General features: G+C 38.3%; 1 protein-coding gene across 1 annotated transcript in view; it reads right to left on the bottom strand.

Annotated features, from left to right (window-relative positions):
• Positions 1-6,211: 6,211 nt before the first annotated feature.
• The window catches only part of LOC113010403 (receptor-type tyrosine-protein phosphatase N2-like), a 215,930-nt gene continuing 194,600 nt past the window's right edge, over positions 6,212-27,541 (bottom strand). Inside the window, exons 20-23 of the mRNA XM_026149408.2 lie at positions 21,817-21,870; positions 15,785-15,849; positions 8,580-8,653; positions 6,212-6,525 (exon numbers count right to left, since the gene is read on the bottom strand). Coding sequence (XP_026005193.1) covers positions 6,454-6,525; positions 8,580-8,653; positions 15,785-15,849; positions 21,817-21,870 — 265 coding nt within the window. The 3' untranslated portion in view covers positions 6,212-6,453. The remainder of the gene's footprint in view (positions 6,526-8,579; positions 8,654-15,784; positions 15,850-21,816; positions 21,871-27,541) is intronic.

Below are 27,541 nucleotides of genomic sequence, written 5' to 3'. Positions count from 1 at the left end.
CCCGGACCTCCCTGCATCTTCGTTTCTGGTTTGTTTTGTTAGTTTTACCCAGTTTAGGTTTCCGGTTTCATGTTCACCCACCATTGCTGTTTGTACCCACTCCTGTAAATAAATACTCACCTGCACCAGAGCTGCCACCTTTTGGGTCCTTTCTACAACTCCACACGTCTGCCACACCGGACGTGACAATTCCTCCATTATATCTACAAATCTTCTCTCTGATCTTCCACCAGCATCCTCTGTGTTTGTCCAGATCATCTCAGCCTTTCCTCATATGCCTTTATGTCTCCACCCACTCCACTCTGTCACCAGTGCAAACAGGAAGGGGCTCAGAGCTGATTCCTGATCTACTCCCATCTCTAGCTTGAATACACCTGGCACTCATCTATTGTGGTCACCAATGTTCCCTCTAAGCTGCGCGCGTGCGCAATTGCGCACTGCTGGCACGGTCTCTGAGCACAGAAAATCTGCGTTGTGCACAAATTTTTTTAAAATTAAAACTTTAACAATTGTGTTTTGCAGTGTTAGTCAGTAAGTGACTGGCTGGGATTAGAACGATGTCACCTTCTCCCATAGTCCAGCCAATAATGCGATTCGCATTCGTATATACGCAGCTAATCAACACCGTTGACAGGCTATGACAGCGTCCTTATGTGCCGACACCGGTGTTTTAGCTAGCAAAGCGGCGTGGCTGATGTGGAGTGAAGTCACGTTAATGACAACGTTTACAACCATTGGAGATGTGAGCAGGACAGACGGAACAATTGACAGAAAAAGTGTGGACTTTATACCAGTTTTTAAATTGTGTTGATAGGCCACGTAAAACCAGAGTTATGATAAAAATATACGCAATGTTTGGTTTTCTTCCTGAATATTATCGTTGTTTATATTTACTGCGGGAAGAAACGGTAAAAACTGTGTTTTATAAGGAAAACGCTCGAAAGCACTCTCCACCTGTGAGCGAAAACAACGCCAAAAAAACCCCACTCTTTCCTATTGGTGGAAAAATGTACCATGTTGACCAATCAAAAAATTATATGGCAACATGGCATTTAGTTGTTTAGGAAGGGGGAAGTTTTAGGAGTGACAGCGGTGTTTTGAGATGTGAGAGATTTGCGACGTTTAGCGCAAATCTTGTGATGTTAGTGTGTAGTGTAGTCAATAGTTTTGACTACACTACACACTGTGTCAGAACAATGAGGCGACTACTGAATGTTACAGGTGTTACGGGAGTGATACATCTCCTGTTGTCAGGCCTGCAGGTATCAGGCTGTGGTTCTCCTTTATCTCATAGTAGACATAAACTATTTTTTGGAGTGGCACAAATAATTTGTCTATAAATAGTTGCTGCAAAAAACTTTGTTGTTTGCATAACTCAGTTACTTTTTGAAGAAGTAACTATATAATTAATTGCCCAACATTGGTCATTATTTACTGTACTTTGCAGACAGAGAGTTACAGGACTCTCTCCCAGACCACAGACTCATATTCATAATACAAGTCAGAGCTTTATAAAAAAAAAAAAAAAGAAGAAAGAAAGAAAGCTGTGTTTTCAAAATTGGAGTTCAGGTTATTTTTACTTCCAATAGTGTTAACATACTACACAGGTCAATGACTAGATTTCTTTACATTTTCATTGTAAGTGGGCTAAAGCAGTTAATTAAAAGTAGTCTAACATAAATGCTGTAATTTGATTATTTTAATAAAACCATGTAACTTGGATCGATTCGATGCTGGCGTGACCACAGTGCACATGTCTGCTGTTGCTCACAGTGGTCCAAGGGACCGCTCAGTGAGTTTGTGTGTTCGCTCAGACACATGAAAAATTAGAGGGAACATTGGTGGTCACCCAGGACACGTGCAGAGAAACATTTCTAATTCCCTGTGTGAACAAATATACTTAGAGCTGTTCTCGTGTTAATGTTGATTCCAAATACATGATAATACTATGTGTGAACAGGCCCTTTGTAGCTACTATCAGGCAAACCAAATCTCAGGGACTAAAATGTGTGCACATGTATTCAAACTGCAAGGTGTCTACAGTAGAAGTTGCCATCTATGAAAAGAAAAACTTAGACGGTCTAAATCTACTCATATGACTCACTATTGAGAGAAAAGCAGCATCTTGCTAAATCGATTTCCCTACTTCCTACTCTCTAAGTCAACACTGCAAGAAAGCAACACAAGCTTATGTACTGAGAACGTTTCCCCCCCCCACAATCAATAGCAAGCTGCTGTTTCACCTGAATAAGCACTCAAAAAGCTGATCATCCACCCAGCTTCTTATCAGGAGATGCTGGATGAATAATAATGCCAAGTGATGATGACTCTGAATGAAAAATGCGATTCATTTTGGCGTCAAAATGTCTTTGTAATGAGAGATTGTCAACATGAAGGAGATGAGGTTAAAAACAGCTGGACAGGTATTAGGCTTAAAAACAGCTGCACAAAAAACTTATGTTTGAAGGAGTGACAGCAGTTCTTCCACAGTGCTAAGAAAGAAACAGTTAACTGCAGGCATGCGATGAATCAGATGATAAAGGGCGATTTTAAATCGCTCTCTTGATCAAGTGGAAAAAACAGGTGCTTACACTGGGATTTTTTAAAGGTCATGACAGATCAAATATTTGCTTTTGTAGCTTAACTTTTGATTAAAGAGTGCACAGTTTGCATACACACGTCTCCCACAAAATGTCATTATATTATATTTATTTAAGAGTGTGACAAAAATCTATGTTAACCCTATAAACCCTGAACCCTGAAATAATGTCCAGAACATATAGATTTTAAATTTAGATATAATTTTGCATATGTGAATGTAATTTTGTATAATCTTTGTTATATCTGGCATTTTTTTTTTTGGCAGTTTATTGCTCACAGTTTACCTTAAATAAACAAATGGGAGTTGGGGTTAAAAAAGATACACTTGGTGTTACTGGGTTCTAAAGAAAATCCTCCCTTTTAACCAGAAAACTGGAGATCAGGTCTCAAATGCATATATTTCATTCATTTTCACTCGTTGGCTAACTGTGCCAGAAACGCTCTGTCAAGTTTAGCGAGAAATGTGTAGCTGAGCACAATAGTTTTAAAAGTTAAACCATTTGTGAACTTTGAATGACAGGTCAGTTTTGCCTTTAATTTCCCTTTTTCATTCAAACCAAAGTTAGCAGCTTTTTAATAATATGGCTAATTACAACTTTAATTTGCTAGCCAAACTAGCTGAATGTTAGCTAGTTTGGCTACCTAACGTCCAAGCTAACTCCTTTACTCTGTGGTCACTATAATGCTGCTGCTACTACAACAACTACTTTTACCGATAATAATAATCGAGTGATGGACAAAATACCACACTTCACATGAACTTTTTGCCGAAATATATGTTTTTCTTTTTGTGCAGTGTCAAGCAATATAAACCCACTGCAAAAAAGTTGCACCTTCTCGTATATTAGGTGTTAGTGTTGCTCAAATATCTCACCTGAGGAGAAAAAAATGTAAATGCTGAATGTCAACCTTGAACGCCATCCACTGCAGGACATCACTTTGTGTGCACACACCTAAGGTACCTGATTTAAAATGCAGCTGGTGTTAGCAGCTCTATAAAACACGTTTTACTGCTCACCCCGATGGTAAAAGTTATTGTGTATAATTATGTCACAAAAGGATAAAAAGAGACCACAGTCACAAGTCGGGATTGCATTACAATACTGCATCGACAACTAGACTTTATTCACAAGTTGTTTACACCAATAGAACAAAATATCTTCTGTTGTGTTTTGGGGTTTATGTACAGTTTTAATGCAACAGACCAGCTATCTATTCATACTTGATGGTGAGTGAGAAAGAAAGAACAGCAGCAGGGAAACTGATTGAGTATCAACATTGCAAAATAAACAAATAAAAATAAAAGCCCATTATAATAAGCTTGATTCAAATATAGTAGAATAAGATCATTTAAAGTGAATGCCAGTTCACTTAATTCCACATTTTTATAATATACCTGACAGTATCCTAAAAAAGGGGGAGAAACAGAATCTCATTTCACATTGAACACATTATTAAAAGCAGCATTTCTCGTAGCACGTTTCAATTTTGTGATGGAAAAATGTAGACCAGCTTGCTGCAGTGTTACATCATATTGTTACTGCACCCGTTTCAGCCCGCTTTAACTATGATCTGCACAGTTTAGAGAAGATAATCCTTGGCTTTTGTACTTTAAGGTCCTTGGAGCATCTTGTTTAATAAAGAGTCTAACACAAAGTTAATAGATACATCAGCAGTTGGCTGGTTGCTTGCAGAGGTTTGTAAAGGTCATTTTGAGGCAAGGAGAACATTACAGCACACATTTGTTGAATAGTCATGCATTAGCAGCATAGTGTATGCAATTCATGTCATCGGTGATTTACAAACAGAATTAGTAGAATTAACTGAATGAAACATTTCAAACTGTCAACCAATTGATTTTGCACGAGCTGGTTTCCCAAAGCCATCTTTAATAATCAGTGTCTTAACTTCAGGCTATTTAGTAGTGGCTTTTGTCTAGCTAAAACCGAAAATGAGCCGACAATCCCAGGACATTCTGTTTAGAAGCCAGCAAAAATAATGATCTCTGAAGTTGTCTGTAACTGGTGGTGGGGCCTTTTCTTGAGAGGCGTGATACTGAAATAAACCTACATACATGGGCTAAAACATAAAAAACAAGAGTTAATGCTGACTGTGCTCTTTTTATTTACAGCAGTACATAAAACATGTTAATTTTAGAATGGTGTTGGGAAAACCAGCTGAGGCGTGTCACTGCAAACTAATTTCCATTGCAATACAGATTTCACTACTGTACATGGACAAATCATCCATTAATGCTACATTAAGAACCTACTATTCAGAAGCAGAGCTATTCCTTTTGGCATGACAATACTTGTCAGAAACATTACCATTTAAAATGACTCCACTCCAGCATTTTGAACTTATAGTTATTTGAAGTAGGTACTTGTGAGAAGACTCTCACAAACTTTTGGCCGAACAGAAACTTCTGCTCCGGCAGAATGTTCTTCAATGTTTATCGCAGCGGTTTTCATTTAGCACAGGCACAGCTAATCTTTAATCCGCAGGTTAATCCACTAGAATGAGGCCATTTTAAAATGAAGCATTACTCCTTATCCTCGTGGCTTTTACCAGTCCATCTACTGAATGTTTATTTTTTTTTGTTAAGGCAGACATGAGTGTAACTTCACTGACAAGCCACAACATTGTTTTTCCACAAGAAAGAACAATTCAGGTAGAAGAAACACAAAATTGCTTCAACAAAGATGAAGCAAAATCATTTGACCGTATTTCCAGTATTAGCACGTTTTTTTGTTCAACTAAGACAGTTACCGATAATGTGTTAATTTTTGGGTTTCCCCGCTTACTTTTACAAAAGCAAGACTTCGTGGGAGATGGAATCACTCGTGTTTTGCCTAATATCTACCGTACTGACCAACGCTACGTGCTGATGAGTTACAGCATACTGTGACACACTAGCATACTGCATCAAAACATATCAAAAAGCATGGCATTAAATATCAGACACAATATGTGATGATCTGCGTCACAAATGCACCCACTCAGAGACCAATCAGTGGCATCAATTCAGTAAAACTCTCAGGTTTGGCAACTGGCCACGTTGAACATTGCCCAGAAAATCAGAATCAGATATACGATTACATTTTGAGCCATCTTATTTTGATCATTGCCAGCTGATGCCAATGAGATCAATGTTCATCTATAAACAAAAATTATGATAATTAGACACTTAACAGAATACAGATGAATTTGAAAAATCGCTTAAAAGGCGTTTAAATGCGGCAAAATGTTACTTTGGAAAACAGGCTGCTTGGATCATCACAACAGAAGGAAGGTCTGTCTATGTACAGGATAGTTTCAATGGTTTCCTGGCACAACGTTGACTGAGATCAAATGGGAGATGTTAAGAATTGCAAGGAACGGCTGCACATGGAAGGGAGAGGGGTCACAAGGAGGAAAGACGAGACATGCGGAAATGAGAAAATGGGATAAAAGATGAGAAAAAACAACTGATGACAAGATAGGGTGAGAAATAGGAAATTTGACTGCAGGAAATAATAGAAGCGATAAATGGTAAAAACATGGGTAAATATTAGACATGAAAAGGGCATGGGAGTAGCAAGGAGTGTGAAAACAAAATGAAAGTAGAATACAGTGGAGAGAGGAGGAAAATGAAGAAGGAGTGGAGAAAAAGAAGAAAGGCAGACAGGAAAACACAGATTAAGTGAAGTGTCAGAAGGAGGAGAAACAAGAGACGGAAATGACAGATGAGAAGCACGAGAGGGGAAAGAACATAAATAACAGGGTAAAAAATTTAGGAGACGGGAGAAAGACAAAATAGGAAACAATATAGGAGAAGATCCTTGGGATGAGGAGTAGAGAAGGTGTTGTTTTCTACTGTGGAAGAGCTTTCAGGATGGCATTCACCTCCTCAGCAACGGCTGTCAATGCGAACTCAAACTGATCCTGCAGACAGACAAAAAAGAGAAAGAAAGAAAGTTAATACATGCAAGAACAAAAAGATTACTAAGTGTTTGATTTCAGCGATACATGCTACTTTGCATTTACCCTTCAAAAATCCTTAATATTGCATCAGTTTGCGGAGATTATGATGCTGAACAAAATGTGGAAGTACCCAACTTTTATTTCCCACAGACCTTTTTGTCTGTGATCATAGAAAAGCCTGTGAAAAAATCCCACTGGCTTTGTGGCAAAGGGAGACTCTAGCTTCATGGCCGTGAAGTTTAGATGGCCATGCTTATGTTAGAGAACTGTTATGTTGTTTTGAAACACTTATTTATACTCGTGCGTGATCAAAACATGGTTGACCTATGAGTACTTTATCCTCACAGTAAGAAGTAGATTAAAGGCACAAACAGCAGATCAAATTCAGAAATGAAATCAGAGTGCTGAGGCTGGGTCTCCTGACCACAAAGGGAATCAATGTGTGAGGAGTGCAGGGAGAGTGCTGTGACAGCAGTTCAGTCAGGATACATGCTTTAATAAAACCTGGATCAATACCATGGATGTTTTACACACATCCTGGGTTTCCTTTCTAATTAAGTTCACAGATCAGCCGGTAATTGTTTCCAGACCAGCCGGAGTCATTCAGTGTACAGTGTGATGACGATATACTTGGTTGTAGGTCTCTGAGGCAGTGAACAAATGTATTTTAGAATATGAGTCTTTTTAATAATTTGTTTGAGGACTTTTTCCCCCAAAAAATACTTACAAAACTTTATTCCCTTTATTCCCTAAACACTTAACCAAAATGGAATAGAACCACCTTTTTTGCAAATTCTTATTCTCGATCATTCACTTCATATAACCAGAAAGCCTCCACTACAAGTTCTGATTAGGACAACCTGGGACAGGTTATCAGCACCTATTTGAACTCTATACATATTCCTCTGTGATTTGACCTGATTTTCCCATAATCCCTTTCAGAAATCGATTCATCTGAGCTGAAGCAGTGGAGCCAGTCCCCAAAACTCTCAAATCTAGTCTCTCTCACAATAGGGCATAGAGATTATCATCTCAGCAAAGACTTTTAGACAAAGTGAAGTTTTGATGGGAGTGTGATCGATTGTTAGAAAGACAGTTCTGGGGCATTAAGGCGATCTAAGAATGTCAAGTTGACATTTTGAGTTTACCATGGCAATCCTTCGTGTAACCTTTCTACCCAAATTCATGTGACAGCACAGATGGATTGTTCGTTTTTTTGATAGAGATGCTGAGAATGACCTTACTTACATTATATGCTGATGGAAATAAAAGTAGCCTTCCACAGTAGCAACCTTAAATGTAATTACTGCAAATCAGCCTGTATATGCAAAACATTCTCACTGTCATTCTCGGATACTTAGGACTTCTTGGAGTCACATTTTAATCCTACTATGGTTTCGATTTCCAACATGCAGCATAACGGAGCTCATGTTGTAGATTAGCATCTTGATGGGTCACACAGTGGAGCAGATCTAAGTCACTGGGTGTGTTGCATAGGTTCATGGTGAACATCTTTCATTGATGAACCAAGATTTGAAACAGCGAAATATTATAGTGTCTGACTCATTCCAATGTAGCTGAAGTGAGATCCATCCATAGCTATCACAACTTATTATATTCCCTCATGTAATTTGACTGCTGGTACAAAAGCAAAATAATACAGACAAATCTGAGAAAAGCTTTAAATATTTTTTTGATACTTTAATGTTCCTGATGATGCACTGTGTGAGAAGTGCTGTTCATGCACTAGTGTGCAGTCACTACCATACATTTTAAATCTAATAAATATATATATTTTTTCTGCTCATATACATCTTGTTCCTTGATAAATGTTGGCGAAGGTCCTTTCTCCTTCAAGGACCTGCACTTTTATTTATATTTGAGGATTTGTTGAAGTTTGTGAAATTACGTTAAGCAGGATTTTTAAATGTAAAAACAAAAAAAGTCATCTGTTCACACTGTTCCATAAATCAAACAAAATCTGCACAAACAAACAGGATTCAGGTGTGTGTTACCTTAGTCTGAACCATTCCTGGCCTCTGGTCCCGCAGGTGCTCCAGAGTCGCTGCAATATCAATCTCCTTGGCACCTGCCATACACACACACACACACACACACACACACACACACACACACACACACACACACACACAAAAATGATGTTGGATTGTGTTCAAGGCACCACCAAGATAATCCAGCTAACATCACTCAATCTGCTCTTTTAAACCAACTCCCATTAGAACAGCAAAGGCGATTACATTCATCCTCTTAGCACAAACACACACACTCTGACTCTAGAAAACAGTGATGGTCTTTAGTTGAAATGAAAAAAAGATGAAGAGGCCAAAGGAGCTGGTGCAGAGGACTTTGTGAGGGAAATCACAGGAACACATGTTTGCTACATTTTCTAAAGAAACCTGAGTCAATCTGAAAGCTCCTTGTTAGTCTTTGGTTGTTCTTAGCCTTTCATGAAGGTTGCCCACCAGAGCTCTCTCAGCCACTGCCAAAAGCTGACGTGTGTTTGTCTGTGTGTGTATTGCCCGTCAGTCTGTCTGTATGCCAGACTGGGATAATGTCCCACAGCTGACAAAAGTGTGGCTGGCTGCAGTCAGCTCAATGACCTCAGGCCAAATGCTGGTCAGATTATCAGAGACTGTGATACATTACAAACATATTATAATCCTTTTGGAGTCAAACACAAGGAGGCATATACGTATCTGACGTGTATAATCTTATGTGACCATAATTGAAAAACTAGATTTCTCCAGTTTCAGCACTTAAGCCTTGATAAGCCAATTCTAGCCTTTATGTTTTCTTTTTAAATTTGTCTTAATAGTGTTTTTAGTTAAGCACTATTTAGACGAGCTACTTGGAATTGATTGGATCAATACATAATACAATATTACAATTAACAAGACTTTATTTAAAAAATGGTTTGCTTCTGTTTCTCAGTGTGGAAATGGACAAAACTATGGGGTCACAACTTTTACTCCTTCAGTTCAGGTGTTTTCAGTCCCACTGCCACAGGTGAACAAAATCAATCAAGCTATACAAATGTTTGTGAAAAAAACTGGTTGTTTTAAAGAGCAATCCAAGGGTAACAGCAATCTACCGGTGCAACACGTCAGTTTGTGCACTTTCTCCCTCCTAGATATTGCACAAACAACTAAGTTTTACTACAGTGACTGCTACTATTAAAGTGACAGACAACATCAAGTTAATGCATAAAAGTTGCCAGTGCTTTGCAGAGTTTGAAAACCTTCTCTGACATCAACAACAGCACAAAGATTGTGCGCCCAGAGCTTCAATGGGATGGGTTTCCATGGCCGAGCAGCTGCCGCAGGCGTGCTTATTGTCCACAAACTGCATTATATCAAGTTTCTAGAATTTCTTTTTTATCGCCACTATGAAAATCTTTTGATGTTATTTATGATTTTTATTTTTTCTGTCTTTCCAAAATACATCACTAAGGTTACGTTTACCTTTAAATACAATAATCTTCCTCAGTATATCAAATACTTGAGTACTACTACTAATAGTTTCAGCTTGTATGACCCATCTGCTACTCAGTTTTACTTAATATTGCTGTTGGACTGTGTGGCATGAAAATTGTGTAAAATTTGGGATGAAAACAAACAAAGGTAAGAAGAATCCATTCAGAAGGCCAGATAATACTTTGTAAAAACGCTAGCATTGTAATTATTTTTGCTGATGAATTAACAAATAACAAAAGACATTCATGGAATTGCTCTTAATGCACTTATCAAAAATAAAAAAAAAAACCCAAAAGGATATTAAAACATTTTTTTCTCAGAAAAATCTCTATTATATGTTAATGTAGCTTTTTAAATACCATTTCTGCAACAAATGAAGTGTAAGCTACTTTTAAAAGACTCATTGTACTTATAACGGTCTTACGGCCGCCCTGTGATGTCAATGGAGCATAACCAAAAATTGCAGGTACCCACGCATTATTTGAGAAAAGAATCAAAGAGACATAAAACACAAGAGATGATTCATAAAGTCAGAGGGAAAAATAGATGTTAAGGGGGGAGGAAGACATGTCGCAGAAATAGAGAAATTGTTCTGGGAGAGAAAAGGGACAAGAGAGAGAGAGGTGGGAGCAACAATTAAATTCAGAAAGAACAAAAGACAGAAAAAACATTTAATTTGTTTTCTGTCCTTCCGTTTCTCTCCCCCACCTTCTCCTCCTCTATCCAAATTCTGAGGAAACAAAAAGCGCAAGAATTACTTTTTCTTGTTGTGACACATAATAACACTCCTTTTTCTTGCCTGCATGAAGAGGAAAATGAATGGTGGGAGAACCGCTCATTCACACCATTTTCTCTTTCTGTTTCACAGGTTTTGTGAGCTTTTTCCCCCCTTTTCACAACACAATAGACTCCCTTCTAGCCAGAAAAGCTGCAGCAGACTACTCACTGCTTTAGTTTTTCTTTTTTGAGAGGAAGGACTTAACAAACCAAGGGCTATTGTGAAGATTCTGATAAAACTCAAAATGGACGGTATTAAGAAAAAATGCCTAATTCGGGCTTTCCCTTGAAGGAGATGGTGGAAGCATGAAAAAAGCGGGACTAGTATAAAAACCTCTGCCTCATTTTGAGATTCCCTCTTCTGTAAGACCGCTTTGGGGTGGAGGTCGAGGAGTAGGACTTAGGAGGGTAGAGGGGGGTGTGCTATAGATGAGAAGGAGGAGAGAAAGCCTGGAAAAAAAAGAAAGAAAGACACGCAGCCCTTGAGGAGGCCACGAAAACCCCAAAGCCGAGGGCTGGGTTGACCAGCTGGACCTGAAGAAAAAAAGTGCAGAAAGAAATGGTGCAGTGCTGAAAAGCTCTCTGGTATTCACTGTGTTTTGATAGATTCTTAAGATGAAGAGAAAGGTGATGGGTGGTGGTTAGAAACAGGAGAGAAGTAAGGGCGCATTTTGGAAAAGTTGAAGGGAAAAAAAACGTGAGAACCACCTCAACCCTGCTACATCGCTATAATTCTTGAGGAAATTTGCAATTCCTTGGGAAAAAACTGTTGGAATCTATTGGGAAAGAGGGGAAGGAGGAGGAGGGAGTGTGAAGGAAACTGGGGTTATTCTGTCTCTGAGAGGATGGAAGAAGAGGAGGAGGCAGTGAGAAATTTCTTTGATCAGGATGGAGAAAACCTGCAAACCCAAAGGCTTTAAGGTTCTCAGGACAAAAAAGGAGGAAAGTAGAGCTGAGAAAGTGAGGTACGAGAGGGCAACTAGATTTTTCAGGTATTTCGTTTTAAATACAAACCTATATTATCGTCTTTTCAACAGGGCACTTTACAATCATCTATTTAATCCTTAAGCACTTGCAAACATACAGTGGCTTAAACGGAGGAAGACAAATCTTATAATCTACAGACATCAGCCAGGTCAAATCGTTTAAAACTTTATTTGAGATGATACGTTTTTGTAGACGATTGTTGCTTTTCACCGTTACAAAGCAATGGCAGCACCTTTAATTTTATACATTAGTATTTGTTGCCTGTGATTTTGTATAATTTAGTTAGTTAATTTTGGTAATGAGCACGTTTCCAGTTTAACTAATTGTAGACACACGTACAATGCTGAGCTGTAAAATGAGGATAAGTAGGGGATAAGTACATCATAAAGAAATAGCATACAAGCAAAAGCCAAAGCAAAACTCCTAATTAAAGCTGCAATAACTGATTTAATTATAACTTCATAGCAAAACTAATGTATGAGCATTAGCTCCGTCTTGGTCTCAACCAAATTCGGAGGAAAATATCTGCTTGCTACAACTGAAACTTTGCCTTTTTGTTATGCAGTTGTCTGGGTGATGAATACAGAGAGTAAACCAAAGAGGTTACAACGATTGGCTGGAAGACCAAAGCACTAAACTCATGAGTTAATACTCTATTTGGCCTTTTTAGGCACCCGTTTCATGTTAATCTTTTCCAGATGAATAACTTTAATTACTCTGCACATTAAAATCTTCATTTTATGCACTGTAGTTTATAAAAATCTAACATGTTAGAAGACGATCACGTGGTTTGTATATGGGATATAAACACCTAGGATATGGTAATGCAGTACTACAGTACGTATATAAGTACTCAAGTGAACATACCTCAAATTTGTCCCAAAAAGATAAAGTACGGAGCAAAGAAATTTATCTTTTTAAATGAGAAATTTAAAGATAATAGTGACAGACTGGTCGGTTGGCACAGCTCAGACCAAGTGAGAGTCTTCTACCTTTGCTTCTGCTGATTTTCATGTTTTACCTCGAAGGATTACACGCTCCTGTATGGGTTCAGCAGATTTCACAACTCCCCCAGTTTATGAAACATCTTCAGAGGCAATAAAATAAAGTAAAAACATAAAGTGCTGTCAAAATCCTATTTTTCTGCTAACATAAACACTCTACCTAACACAGATTTCACACCGTTTTATCAATGGTGAAATCCACTTTGATCCTCACAATAAAACCTCTCTAGCATTTCCTGACCACGGTCCGATTACATCACTCAGAGAAAAGATGATTTTCTTTTCAAAAAGATAAAAAAAATATTTTGTTTATTAATATCTCAGTGAGGACGGGGAGGGTTAGGCCTCGTTTTAGGGCCTTTATCTGGCTTATTCACAAAGTGGAGCAAACAAACATGAAGAGCCTTAATAAACGTGAAGCTTTACCAGCTTGAAACAGCTGGGTGATGAACAGACGTGATGATACTTTCATGTAGGAGACTATGGTTCTACTCCTGTTTGTGCTCATCATTAATTTTTTATTTTTTAATTTGGTTTTCAATTATTTTTAAGATGTGCTGCAACAAAAAACATTTTCAATCTCAATTGCTAATTTGCTTTTTATAACAAATAATCCTTTCTGTCATCGTTGTATTTTTACTCAGTTGTATATAGTATTTGTATTTGTATTCTATTTTTATCTTATTGTATATTTATTTTATTTTATTCTACTGTATATAGTATTTTATTTTATTTTATTCTGTACAGTTGTGTACTGTATTTATTCTTATTGTATTCTAATTTTTGCCTCATAACTTTTGCACTGTCCACTTCCTGCTGTGACAAAACAAATTTCCCACGTGTGGGACTAATAAAGGTTATCTTATCTTATCTTAAATTCATGAAGAATGTGTGTTTTTTTTAATGACTCATGCTTTTACAATTTATCAGGGGTTAAGGCTAGAAATTATTAAAAGCTTTGAGTCACTTTCGGTGACAGGTAGGCGTCGCCTAAATACTGTACCTGTCTGTTAGGCTTCACCTGACCTGGTTCAAGTGTCGACTGTGTTTGTGCAGCTGCATTTTAAGTATGTTTTTTTAGCAGCATCTGTGTGATGCATTCACACAACGCATGGATGCAAGCTAGTTAGCTTGGAAAGGTCAAAGGTCACAAAGCTAAAGTTGAGATCAGTCCACATAGCTATGGTAATCCATTATATAAAGACTAATAATAATAGAATAAAAGTGAAATTAAGTTGTATTTAAGTTGTAAAATCTAATGGCAGCAAAGGACAACTTTTTGCATGTTTCACATTCTCATATATATTTTCAGTGTAGTGTTAATGGAAACTTTTGACCCACAGCTAATGTGTTAATTCGATGTCAAGCAGGAAAATGCTCATTGCTCTAATTTGCTGCCACAGTAGCCTCGGCTACACTTCACATCATTTGAAATCTCCTCCATTACTTAGCAAAGAAAAGAAAACAGTTTTCCTTAGTTTTCCTCTTCTGATATCTATGTACTCTCCCTGCTGTCTGTCAAAAAATATATTTTGTTTAAAAATATCCAAGGCAAAAGTTACTTGTTATGAGATGAATTAATTTCATGTTGCTTCAATGGCCAATTAGGTTTTTATAGACAAGTTTGGAATGGGAAGGATTTGGGAAGGAGATAAAAGGACATGGAGGACTTTCCCCCTCGCATCCACCAACTCCCGCCCATTCCTCCCGGCCCCTTGGTGCTTGGGAGGGGCCCCATCACAGTGTGACAGCCTGGGAAATGGCCACTGAAGCCCAAACTGACCCTTTGATCTGGAATTAAAGACCCAGGAGCTCGTTCTGCTACAGCAGCACCACCACAGGACAAACGCACACTTACAAAGAAAGATACGCACACATACACACAAATATCCAATCAGTAGAAACAGTGGATTGATCACCTTCTGTCTTTACATCGTGTAACCGAAACATGAGGAATCAATTTTTAGAAAGACTTTACTGACACACACTAAACATCTGCCTTATTAACATCATCTACCTTTTCAAAGTTCTTCTAACATGAAGCCCACACTCAATTAGAGACTTTTAATTTGAAAGACATGAGACTAGTCAGATGTGTAATTACAGGCTCAGGCTTATAAACAAATCGAACCACATGAATGGAGGAAGTAAAAGGAAGTTGGTTTGTTAAAAACAAATCAAAATATTTTGTAAATAAAATACAATCAACCTGAACTTCAGTAAAGGAGACTTCACTTAACATGATATCAAGAACCGTCACTGCCCCTTAAAATATTCAGTCTCTTACATAATTACTCGCTGTGTTATTATATCATACTGTAATTATAGTAATTATCAAGCACTTATAATGTGCTTAAAATCCACTGGCTGTGAGTCCTGATGGCACTTCAAATAAACAATTCATGGTCAGTTCAGGTTAATTACCAACAGCCTGCACACTAATTTTACATCTCCACTTCTTTTTAGCTCGTTTCTGTCACCACGTCATGAAAATCACACTTGCTCTCTGTCTGGATTTTACTGAGTTTAACTGTGTTTTGTTGGCAAGACAGGAGAAAAACAAGCTGCAGCATGGTGCCAGAGCAGCGGAGCATCCACTGAGATAATGAAACAGATATTCATTTGCAGTAATTAAGCAAAAGCTAATAAAAAATAACTAATAATATATTTTAAAAATCAGCTTGTTTTCTCTGGCTCAGAGGCAGAAAGTAAGAGTGATCGAGTGTGCTAATGGAAAATGTCATTGTTCGTAGCTACTCATCACTGTAATGATCTAATTAAATGTCATTATTTTCAATGCAATCATCCAACTTTGCAAAAAGCAATAACTTTGATGATAGCGGGAATAATTTGACAGCCGTGCTTTTTATTTCTCCAGTCACAACAGGGAGGGCAAACTGAGCACCTTCTCCACACGGGCGAAAAGGAAGGGCGGGGAAAAGGATAGGGAACACCTACCTTTAGCCATCTTGTTAAGGACCATGTCGATCAGGATGTAGGTCCCAGTTCTTCCAGCACCATCGCTGCTCAGATGGATGAGAGAGAGAGTAGGATATGAGGGAGAGAGAGAAAAAGGGAGAATGCAAGAGGATGAGAGACAGACGGAGAAGCATTAATTAAATTTGTCTGATAACGTCATATCGTCGCTTATCGCCAATTAAGCAATTTTCTAATTCCTGTCACTTGATGTTTTTAATTATACTTCTACATTAATTTCCATAATGTTCATTTACATCATTACTCTGTTGCTATGTGATGTCATACGTATACGGATGTGGAAAATGCACAAAGTGTAACATTAATACGAGTGAATAAAAGGAATAAAAATCTTTTACAGGTACACTAAATGTTCCTGTTAATGCCCAAAAAGCAATACTGCATTAATACAGTTATGTACTGATTAGGTAAAAATATGAGCGGCTGAGTGTGAGAGCTGATTAGAGATAATTACACAGCGCATTATCACAATCAGCTCTTCCACCGTGTCGACTTCTTCAAGTTCAGACAAGGAGGACTAAATGTTCTTTCAGTGTCTCATACAATTTTAAATAACATATAACCCAGGAAAAAAATATTACACTGAAATGTTTATAGCATAAGATCACTTGGCAGGACTGCTGGCAAGCTTGCAAAGCCGAGTAACACCTTCAGGTTTACAGTTGCTATATTTATTTTGTATCCTCTGCCATGTTCATGTTATTGTCTTTCTTTGTTTTTCCTCTGGAGTGAAGACAGACGCGACCCAACTCCAGTGTTAAGCGAGCGAGCATCAATCAGAAAGATTTAATACGTCGAGGTTTACGAGTCTTCTAATGCCATTTCAGGGGGATAAGCAACTTCAAACGTGTACAATTATGGAAACGAGAGACTGAGAGGTTCTTTTTAAAACATCAAAAAATGTAAACCTGTTTTTAGAGACATAGGAGCAAATGTATGTTTGTCTATTCTGAAATAAACACACTGAACACAGTGTGCAGAAACTGAATTACGCTCTGCTTTGTATGTGGAGGGAATATTTTCTATCCAAGATTTATTTCAAGTGTTGAAAATTGATGTCTGCACCCCTACCAGTCTATTTCATGCGCTGGTGTGTGCACGTGTATGTGTGTGTGTGTATGTGTGTGTGTGTGTGTGCATGCTGGCATGGGTCCATACTTTCTGAATATTTCATTTTCACTGGGACCTTTGTTATTTTCTGCAGTAATTGAGAAGTGCCACTGCAGCCTGCGAGTGTGTATGTGCCTATTCTACAGAGATGCTCTGATCTTACACACTAGATTTGCACGTGTTCATGTGTGTGTTATACAGGTTATTACGGTGTGATTTTAGCTCTATCGTATCACTGCACCTTGCCAGGATCATTACAAAGTGATCAAAGATATGTGATGTGTGTGTGTGTGTGTGTCAGCACACGCCTGAGGGCTGTGAGTAAACATGTCAAGATGTCTGCTGCCTTCTCTGACTCTGTTTAAAGTGATAGACATGGAAAGAGGCAAGGAGGAAGGGAAAGAGAAAGATGAAATAGAAAAATACACAGTGGATGGAAAAAAGAGAGAACGCTGCTGTGTGATTATTGAATTTCTGCATCTGCGCTCTTCAGTGTGCTCACTCCTCACTCTGACTGCTTCACTCTGCCCTCTGCATGCATTACAGTGATAAATGGCTGTGCACAGTTGACTTTGACAAAATCATTTGGAGGCTCTAAGTGAAAGTCTCTACAGCATGAACATCAAAGTTTATCAGTCTCTATATTATCGCAGCCTTAGATATGTTTGGCTGCTTGAGTTTAGGAATGTACTTGGACCGGTCCAAATCGAGGTTAGAATCTTGTCTTCATAAGCATCTAAATGCATTCGAAGCGCATTAATCACTGGAAAACTTCACTGCCACTCAAACCTTACCACCCAGAAAATATCCAGCATAAAAAGCGTCAGCCCTCCAACTGTAAGAAATATGGATTCCCCAGCTTTCCACCCAGATTTTCTCCTCCTGCTGAATAGATGATCCGCTCTAACGCTTGCTTTTATTAAAACTTTCGGCATCTCTGAAGAACATTTTTAATTTGTGGTACCTCTAAAAGCTGGCATTACAGAAACTCTCAAAATGAGTACATAATCAATGCAAACTTCACTTTGATCTTTTTATCATGATCTCTTTTTATAAAGGCACTTTTCTAAATACACAGAGTGCTTCACACTGGGAAGCAAACCCATAACATGCAGATTTTAATAAAGCAGAGAAATGTTTATCATCTGCTTGTCAGTTTCAAAAACTGGAAGTTCAAAAAACGCAATATTTCCTTTCCTTTCATTAAAGTTGATTCAGCACATCATATACTAAAGGAGGTAACAAAGGAGACACTGAAGCACCTTTCCTCTGTATTTAGGGAATTCAACCCACTCTTGTTATGGCTGCCACACAGATACAGATGGGTCACTTCACTCAGTGAGGAGCCTTCTTAAGTAAAACTGTTGATTTGTGCAATTTCCAAAAATCAGTCGGTTTGGCAAAAGGTCTGAAACCAAAACCTGTGCACTTCATAGGAGAAATAAACTTCTATGATAAGATGTAAATAAAGTCATACCGGCTCCAAGAAATGTAAATTAATAAGTGCTTCAATATTTTTGTAGAGCGTCTGCTTCGTTTTATTTCTCCTGTGTGGCTACAGCCACATTTAAAGTCTCCTGCTCTTTATATGTTGAGAACTTTTTAGTGTAATGATTGATTAGACTTCTGGTGTCACTGTGAACTTTATCATTTCAGCAGGGAGGGGAAATCAATACGCAGAAAGAATCCATATTTTTAAAAAAAACCAACATTGCAGATTTTTTCCTGCTGTGCTGGTGTGAAACCTGTTTTTATCACATAAGTAAATTTCTCCTGCCAGTCAGCTCTGATGAAGACAGTTTGTCTGGATGCTGAGGTCAGAGATGTCGAGCAGCGTCGGTGCAGACTGGATGAATCAAACACTTCACCCACACATTTCACTTTTAATGTGGAGGGTTTTTTTTCACTCAAATCACAGGGAACATCTGACTCGTTACCTTACCTACTATGTTTAAGATATTTACTTCCTTTGTTACCATAGTCACATCATTACATTTAGGCTCACTTGTGCTGCAACATGCAACACAATAATTATGTGTGCAATGGTTTTATCTATGCAAACTTTAATATCATACTGACCAAAAATGAATAAACACCTCCAACTGTGCTTCACATTCTCCCGCCTACTGAGGATTTAAGTGATACCAAACTAACGTGAAAACACTGCAGCCTTCAAGCACATTAAAAAGTAAGGAAAGTTACCCTTGTGGGTAACAAAGTTCATCTTGTGTTAAGCAGTGCAGGCGGTGACAGGCTGACTTGGTAAATTAAAAATATTGAAAAAATTTATTTTGTCTTTAATTGTGTTTGTAAGCACAAATTATTAATTTCTTTTGTCAGGATAATTTTTAGACTAATGAATTTACCACCATAATTATGTTGCTTATTAACTTCAAACAGGAATGATGCATATCAACCTCTGTGCTCACCATAGCTGCGTGTACTTGTCCTACAAACCCTAATAGCAGCTTTTTCATGTACTCGCTGCATACATGTTAAACTGAAGCTCATATGTCCCAAGAACACTGAACAGATTGAGTGAGATTTTGTGGGTGCTCATATTTATTTCAGAAAGAGAATCAGACATGCACGTGGCATAAGTGACATAAGTATTTGTGTTTTGCATTGCAATTTTAATTTCTTATTTTTACTACTGTCATAATACATTGCATAAAGTTTCTTTTTAGTTTTATTAGCTTACTGTAATGACATACATGTACAGTAAAATGGCACCACAGTGGCATTGTTAGATGATTTGGGAGGAGAATAAATCAAATTGTCAAAGGTTTTATTTCCATTATACAATAACATGTCATGCTAGCTTCTATATGTTTGTTACCACTAAGCCTTTAAAGCCTAAACCATAAAATAATTGCCAGAAAATTTAGCGTTTAATGTTCATTCTGACAAAATAAAAAATAATACATTCATTTGCATATAGGAGTTTTAATTTTTATCATATCTGCTGCATCCAGCATTTTTTTGGTGCAATTTCTTCCTTAAAAATGAATTGTGCAGTTTATTTCACATTGACTTTTACATCATTGTCTCAAAAACTCGTGGATCAAATGTGAAACACTTGGCTTTAAAGGACTAGGACTGGCCATTGTAATTCTTTATCATTCTGTTGCACTGAAAGCTACCTGAAAAGCTTGCAATTGATCTAAAACACCGCTGTGACAGTACTGCAGGAAGTAGAAAGACAACTCATATTTCAACCATGTTAGTTTCTCTTTAGTGGCTCCTTGCTAAATTCAGCATTGAATTTAAAATCCTTTTTCCTCGTCTTGAATTAGGCCCTATCACTTCTTAAGAACCTCATAGTATCATTTCATCTCAATAGAGCACTTCGCTCTCAGACTACAGGCTCACTTGCGAGCTTCCAAAAGTAGAATAGGAAGCAGAGCCTTCAGCTATCAGGCTCCGCTCTCTCGTTTGCTTTTGGGAGACAGAAACATCCTCTTTACTGCAAAGATTAGGCTTCAAACCTTCCGTTTTGATAAAGCTTATAGTTAGGGCTCGATTAGGTGACCGTGAGCCCTCAGGCTGTTGGCAGACTTCCAATGAAGCATTGAGCATTTCTTATCCATTCCTGTCTTTTGACTTCTCAGTTATATGTTACTGTGCTACTGCTACATGGAAATAACTTTTGTCTGCTCTCTCCTGTAGTATGTGTTTAGTCCTATATGTTGTTCTCTCTGTGCTCTTCCTGTTAAAAGGGGGTTCTTTCTCCTCACTGTCACCATGTGCTTTCTCCAAGGGGAAGATTTAATTGTCTGGGTTCTCTCTCTAATGTTGTCTGGTATTCAACTTAACAGTAAAGTGTCTCGAGATGACAGTTATTGCAAAATGCTGCTATATATATATATGTATATATATATATATATATATATATATATATATATATATAGAACTACGTTGATTTCAATGCCCGGCAAGTCGCATACCAACAAATCCTGTTTAAAATTCGAAACCTCTAATGCAATAACACACGTCAAATTGAAGGATTTGGTTGATCATCAGAGTAAGTAAGTGTCATAAGAGTAGCCGAGAAAATTCAGGATGTTCAAGTTACTGTGGCTGGTGCTCCATAAAGGCAGGTTTAATACTCTGGTGTAGACTAGCAGTTAGAGCGAGAAATGTACAGTTTCATCATAGTGGAGCCATTGCACCATATTAAATAATAGATCATTTGGTGGAGTAGTGAGCAGACAGACATAAGGGCTATCTGTTATTGAAGTTTTTTTTTTTAATCCAATCATCTGAGGATGCTTGCACAAAAAAACTGTGGCAGATTTTTCTGCTAAATACCGATTTAATTATGTCTCACTGGTCTGAGTTATTTCCTCAGGTGGTAGGGGTATGCAGATGTGATTATACAAAAACACACACACATATGCAAACACAACAGCTGCAACCCTGCCTACTTCTATTTACCCTCTCTCACTCTCACCCACTGGCTCTGACCGGCAAGCTGCAAGCTTTGAACTGCCTCCAATTAAAAGTTACCCTCCTCCGCGGACAGTTTGTCAAATTAAATCACAACTTTTTGGCTAATCTCTCATTTAAAATGTTTGTCGTCCCACACATGCTGACAAGTGACATGGCAGTTGGTGGGGAATTAAATGGTGATGTGGACTGGAGGTCAGAAACCACAAAGGACCTGGGCAATTTGAGTTTTAAATCCTCTGAAAAAAGAAACTTTAAAACAATTTAACCAGCAACTTTAAAAGATCTGTGCTTGTTTGCGAGTTTGCCAGCATAATGCAGCATGTCTCTCTGAAAACAGAATGCATTTGATACTGAATTCACTGAATAGAAGCTAGAACCCTATGAATAAGCCACCATAAAAAGCATTCTGCCTTAGTTATTAGCATACTTGCCTGCAGTGGACTATGATAGGACATGAGCGGCCCCGGTAGCACTTGTTAACTTTCCTGTAAAAAAAACAAGACAGAAAGAAAAAGTTAGTGTTAACACAGACATGATAAAAAGGAGAGATATCGCTTAAGAAATCCGTCATAGAAATCAACAGAAAAAAATACTTTAAGGAGCCAATTATCTGCTTTATAACAGCTGAACTGGGAAACCAATGGTGTTGCACAGCTGAGGTTCAGTTCAGTTTTATCTCCCTGACAGAATGCATATTTACTAATAGTAATAAAGATGAAGGTAAGTACACTTTTCTTCTTGGTTATTGCATGCATAGATGAATTAAAACCTGCAAGGAAAAAATTTAAAACAGGAAAGAGTTAACCTAAACATTACTTTAGAACAGTAACACCTGATTCTGGAGGATTAATATCACAGATACAGCATCACATACAGTCAGCACAGGTGCATCTAGGCTTCAAAAAATAAGAAAAAACATCCTGCACAAAACTACTTATAATTTTAGTATGTTTTACATGTTTTTACATGTCAAAACTGGTACTCAGTAAGGCTATCACTGCCATAAAATTCACCAATTTGTCCCATACCACCTACCATGGTATAGTGGACAATTTGATAACAGAGCCCTAATTCCAAAAAAGGTGCAATGCCGTTTGAAATGTAAATAAACATGACACAAATATTTGCAGATAATTTTAGATTTGGCAGCAGCGTCACATCTCAAAAGAGATGGGATGGGGCAATTAAATGCTGGACAAGTGAGTGGTACTTAAAAGTAACAGCTGGAGGAACATTTTGCAACTAATTAGGTTAACTGGCAGCAGGTCAGTAACATAAAAAAGACATCTTAAAGAGTGTTTCTCAGATGTGAATATGAGCAGAAATCTGCACGTACAAATTGTGGGAGAATTTAAGAATAATGTTCCTGCACTTCCAATATCGCATTCCCTGCAGTGCACAATATCAGAAAAAGAATAAGAGAATCTGGTGAAAAGTCAGTGCTCAAAGGCAAGCCCGAAAATCAATACTGGATGCTGATGATCTTCCGGCCTTCAGGTGACACTGCACTAAAAACAGTCATCACTCTGTCATGCAAATCGCTGCATGGTCTCAGGAACACTGAGAAATGATTGCCTTTGAAGACAGTTCACTGCACCGTCCATAAATGCAGGATAAAACTCTACTGTGCAAAGAAGAAGCCATCTGTGAACATGATCCAGAAATGCCAAAGCCCATTTAAAATGGACTGAGGCAAAATGGAAAACTGTTCTGTGGTCAGATGAATTGAAATTTGAAATTCTGTGGAAAGCAATGACGCCGTGCCCTCCAGACAAAAAAGAAGAGGGGACCATCTGGCTTGGTATTAGCTTCAAAGGTTCAGTTTTAAGTCTGCATCTCTGGTTGTATGGGAGTGCATTAGTACTCCTGTGGCAGCTTGCACATGGAATGCCACCATCAGTGCTCAAAGATGTATACAGGTTTTAGATCAACACCCATCGTCTTGCTCAGGGAAGGGCTTGCATATTTCAGCAAGACAATGTTAAACTGCATGCTGCATCATTACAACAGCACGGCTTTGAAGTAGAATTCAGATGCTGAACTATCCTGCCTGCCCCAGATGTCCACAGACTGATATTACAGTAAACATGTTTTTGCCATCAAATTCTGAATGACTTATTTTTGAATGTCACATTTATACAATCTAAACATTTGATCTGTTTTCTGTGTTCTGTTGTAAATAAAATATGTCAATCAATCATTGCATTGTTCTTATTTAGATATTACACAATGACATCTTTTTCCGAACTGGGTTTTGTATTATTAGAATTTATAGTCTCATGTAGTAAGACCATAATCTACATGCTGTTACAAAAACCTGCTTTACTGTTTGCTTCTAGCACATATAATAGTGCTGCACAGTTTAATTTAAACCAAATTTCAAAAGATCAGAGAGCCATGCTTCATTCGCAAAATGAAATAGTACATGTTTTTTTAACTTCTTCTTATTTCATAATGAGTATAGTTGAACACAACCATGAGGAATCGCACAGACATTTATAATCTGAAAGAAAATCATCATAATATTCCACAACGGAGGACAATCTGTGGCTGCTGTCACCCATGCATAAAAGAACATCAACAGTATGAGGAACACCACATTCTTCTCTCTCTCTTTTTAAAGACTGGGGTTAAAAAACAACAACTTTGCACCTTGTTCATCAAAAAACAGAGCAGTGAGCAGATCTGCACAAACTCACAGCTTCCATCTGAGAACGCAGCAGAAAGGCCGAGTTTGATCCCAGCTGGAGATCATCTCTGATTCTATTTTATGGTGAAACTCAAAATAACAATATTCATCTGAAACATATTATGTGAAGGTACGCTGTGTGTATGTGTGTGGCCTTTTCATAATCCATTATGCATCACCAGTCAGAGAGAGAAGCTTCAAATGTGCAGTTTTGATGCTTTTCCTTCCTTGAACTTGAAGTTTTTGTGGTCATTTATGTTTAATTATTAAAATTTATAACTGTCTTTAAAAACACTTATTTAAACAGGGTGTAGTGGGAAGTACAAAGTACAAAGTAATGATCAGTTATTTGTCTTGCTCATTGTTCATATCCTGAGTTATTGCACTTGAATTAAAAATGTATATATCTCATTATTACATGAGGTCAAAAGAAGGCAAAAAAAAGCAAGTATAATTATATAATTGTCACTTTGTAGCTAAATAAATGACATAAGCAGTGGGTTTTACCTGGTGTTTCCTGCAGGGCAAACAACAAGCAACATTACACAAGCTTGAGTTTTAAAAAACACAAAGGCTGATCACCAAAATTCCCCTCACATTTTCATCCACCGCCCCACTAAAATTGAAAAGTCAGACCTCACTAGAGACAATCAAAAGTGATGTAACCATGGAAACAGCCAGCAGAGAATCGCCAGTAGGCGGGGTGGGAGGTCGGGTGTGGGTGTGTAGAAGGGCGTGAGATTCAAAGGAAATGCCCCATAAGAGAGATATTAGCCAGATAGCGAGAGGGGGATCAAAAGCCAGAAAGGGAGGCGCAGAAAAGAGTGGGAAAAAAAATCAATGGAGTGGATGACGACAGAGAGAGATGGTGAAAGATACAGACTGGCAAGCTGACGGACAGAAATGAAAGACTTAGAATATGTCCGCTCTTTATACGCATTAGCATTTTTGGATCAATATTATGAAAGATCCGGTTGTTGTCTGCAAACCACCAAAAATGTACAACAAGGTCAACATTTCTCCGATCAACACATTTGCAATATGAGGTCATGTTTTTAATTGGGTGTGTTCCATTATTTCAAACACAGTAATGTCTACACAACCCATGCATCGACACGCAGCAGCCCTGCAGCACTTAAAAATGTATTTTTAGAGACAATAACTCATGAAATGCCACACTGCCACCATTTGCAATCTGCCTGTAAACAGCGCGTGCAAATTTCCACATTATGAAACTGGTCCCAGATCTGCCTATTTGATACAACTAAGCCTATATACATATGTTTCAGTGACTTCAGTCAAATACTGCCATGTTGTTGAAAAAGCTGACATCTCACACACAAAGTGTCTTTGGCACAAGTTCTGTGATGCACTGGGTTCAGTTTAAAGGGGCACATTTTAATCCAGACCCTCATCCTTTCCTTAACCTAACCATACAGTTTCAGTGCCTAAACCTATCCAGTAAGCAAAGGTGAAAGTGACTTATAAAGCTCAAAGCCTGTACTGTGTAATCAGCTGGATCTAGATGGAGGGAGCCCAGTCTCATAGAAGTGATTGTAAAGTTTGTTCCCCTTTGCATGCAGACGATCCAGCAAAGTCCACATTAGCAGGTTGGAAAGAAATGTTATCCTTTGTTGATGGTCTGAGACCTGGCAGACTGGAGTTTGGCTAGTATGATATTTTAGAATTTTATTTTTATTTACTGACTTGTTAGAATTAGGTAACAAAACTACCCATATAGGAAAAGGCCACAGTTTGGGTTAAAATACACGCGTCCACAACAAAATATACTGTAAATATCCAATTTGCACGTAGGATAAGTGGAAGAAAATTGATGGACGGCTATTTTACATGATTTACTCCAGTAGTAGTATATAATAAAGTGGTTTATAAAACATGTATAATAAATTCAAGGTTATGTTTTGCTACTATAAGAATCTGATACCAGCACATATGATGAATGACTGGACAATCCCAAAAAAAACCAAACATAAGTTTTATTTATTGTTTATATAAGGACAAAGTATTAGACCCTAAGTCAGGAATCACCAGGCAACACAGAAAAAAGAAATAGACTAAAGCTAAGTGAGGGAGGAGAGACAGATACCGGGCAGGAGCAAGAGAGACAAAAGCGACCAAGAGAGGAAAAGGAAGCATGGCGAGAGAGGAGGGGAGACCGGAGGCAGTCAAGCAAACCATGAGCAAGCAAAAAGGGAAGAGGTCATCTCAGGTCACTGGGCACAGCGAGAACAGAGAAGGAGGAGTGAGCTGAAGAAGGAGAAAATAAGGGGAGGAGGAGAAGACCGGGAAAAAGAGAAGTAAAAGGGTGGGTTGGGGGGAGGGCCCATGAGGCCCCCTGGTTGTAGAGTCACAGTCTCCAATGATCACTTTTGTGACTATGCAACTGGGCTTATATTACTAGCTGCAACATCACAAAAATGACACTGGCAACCGCAAGTTAGCTGGTAAAACGGGGGAAGGACAGAGAGGAGTTGTAAGCAAGGCTTCGGGTCAGTCAGGCCGGTGTGATTAGTGAACAACATGCCTGCACAAGCGCAAATGATGGAGAGGTACTTCAGCCGGTATCCTCAAATCGCCGAGGTGAAAAAAGGCAACACCAAAAAATAAAGAAAAGGGCAGGTTGCTATTACGAAAGCACCATATCTGCTGTAATAAAAGTGAAAAATATCTCCCTCTGTGCCTTCTTCATTGTGTTCTGACCCAGCTGCCCTGTGAGTAAAGGCAATATTTCCTAACTGATGGTGTATGGTGACGCCCACCAGACCCTTTTATAATAGCAGTGACCACAAACTCTTACTCTTGATATCCCACCTAATTGATGTGCGCCAGCAGAATGGAGACACCAGGCCTATATATAAACCTGACTTGGGGTCTATCACTTGAGAAAATCCACAGTGAATCAGAGAAAAGGGGCCAGGGCGGCTAACACCTAATAGGCAATACAGTATATCAGTTTAAAAGAGGTCGAAGGGGAAAAGGAGGAGAGCAGTTATAAAGGCGCCAGAGATAAAGGATCACTTTGGAAGAGTATCCTCAATGCATTTTGAATTACACTGTTATCGAGTGGAAAGCGCCCAGGATGTTTAGAGGATATATAGATATTTTTCTGCCTGCACCTCAGGATCACAAGTCAAAACTCCTGGAGAAGTGCGAGGTTTGAAGCCATTATGCTGTAAGGAAATCACGAAAGCCTTTCAAAGCCTCTGTGGCTCAAGAAGGAGGAGGAGGGTGGAAAACAAACAACTTCAGGAGCTTCTATTAGACTCTTTCACTTTATCTTTGTTTTAAATAAAATGCCAGAGAAGAACCATCACGCATACTGGATTTTAATATATGGCACAGCCTGACCAGTTTCTGAACTGTAATAAAACTGCATATACAAAATTCAAGCCTTGGAAGCTAAAGCGATTTAGGTGCATTGGAAGATTTTCCTGCAAGGTTGGATT

The sequence above is a fragment of the Astatotilapia calliptera genome, chromosome 18 (genome assembly GCF_964374335.1).
Source record: "Astatotilapia calliptera chromosome 18, fAstCal68.1, whole genome shotgun sequence".
In the NCBI taxonomy this organism is placed as follows: Eukaryota; Metazoa; Chordata; class Actinopteri; order Cichliformes; family Cichlidae; genus Astatotilapia; species Astatotilapia calliptera.
Note: the sequence above shows the minus strand (reverse complement) of the source record. Positions and strands in the feature narration are given on the sequence as shown.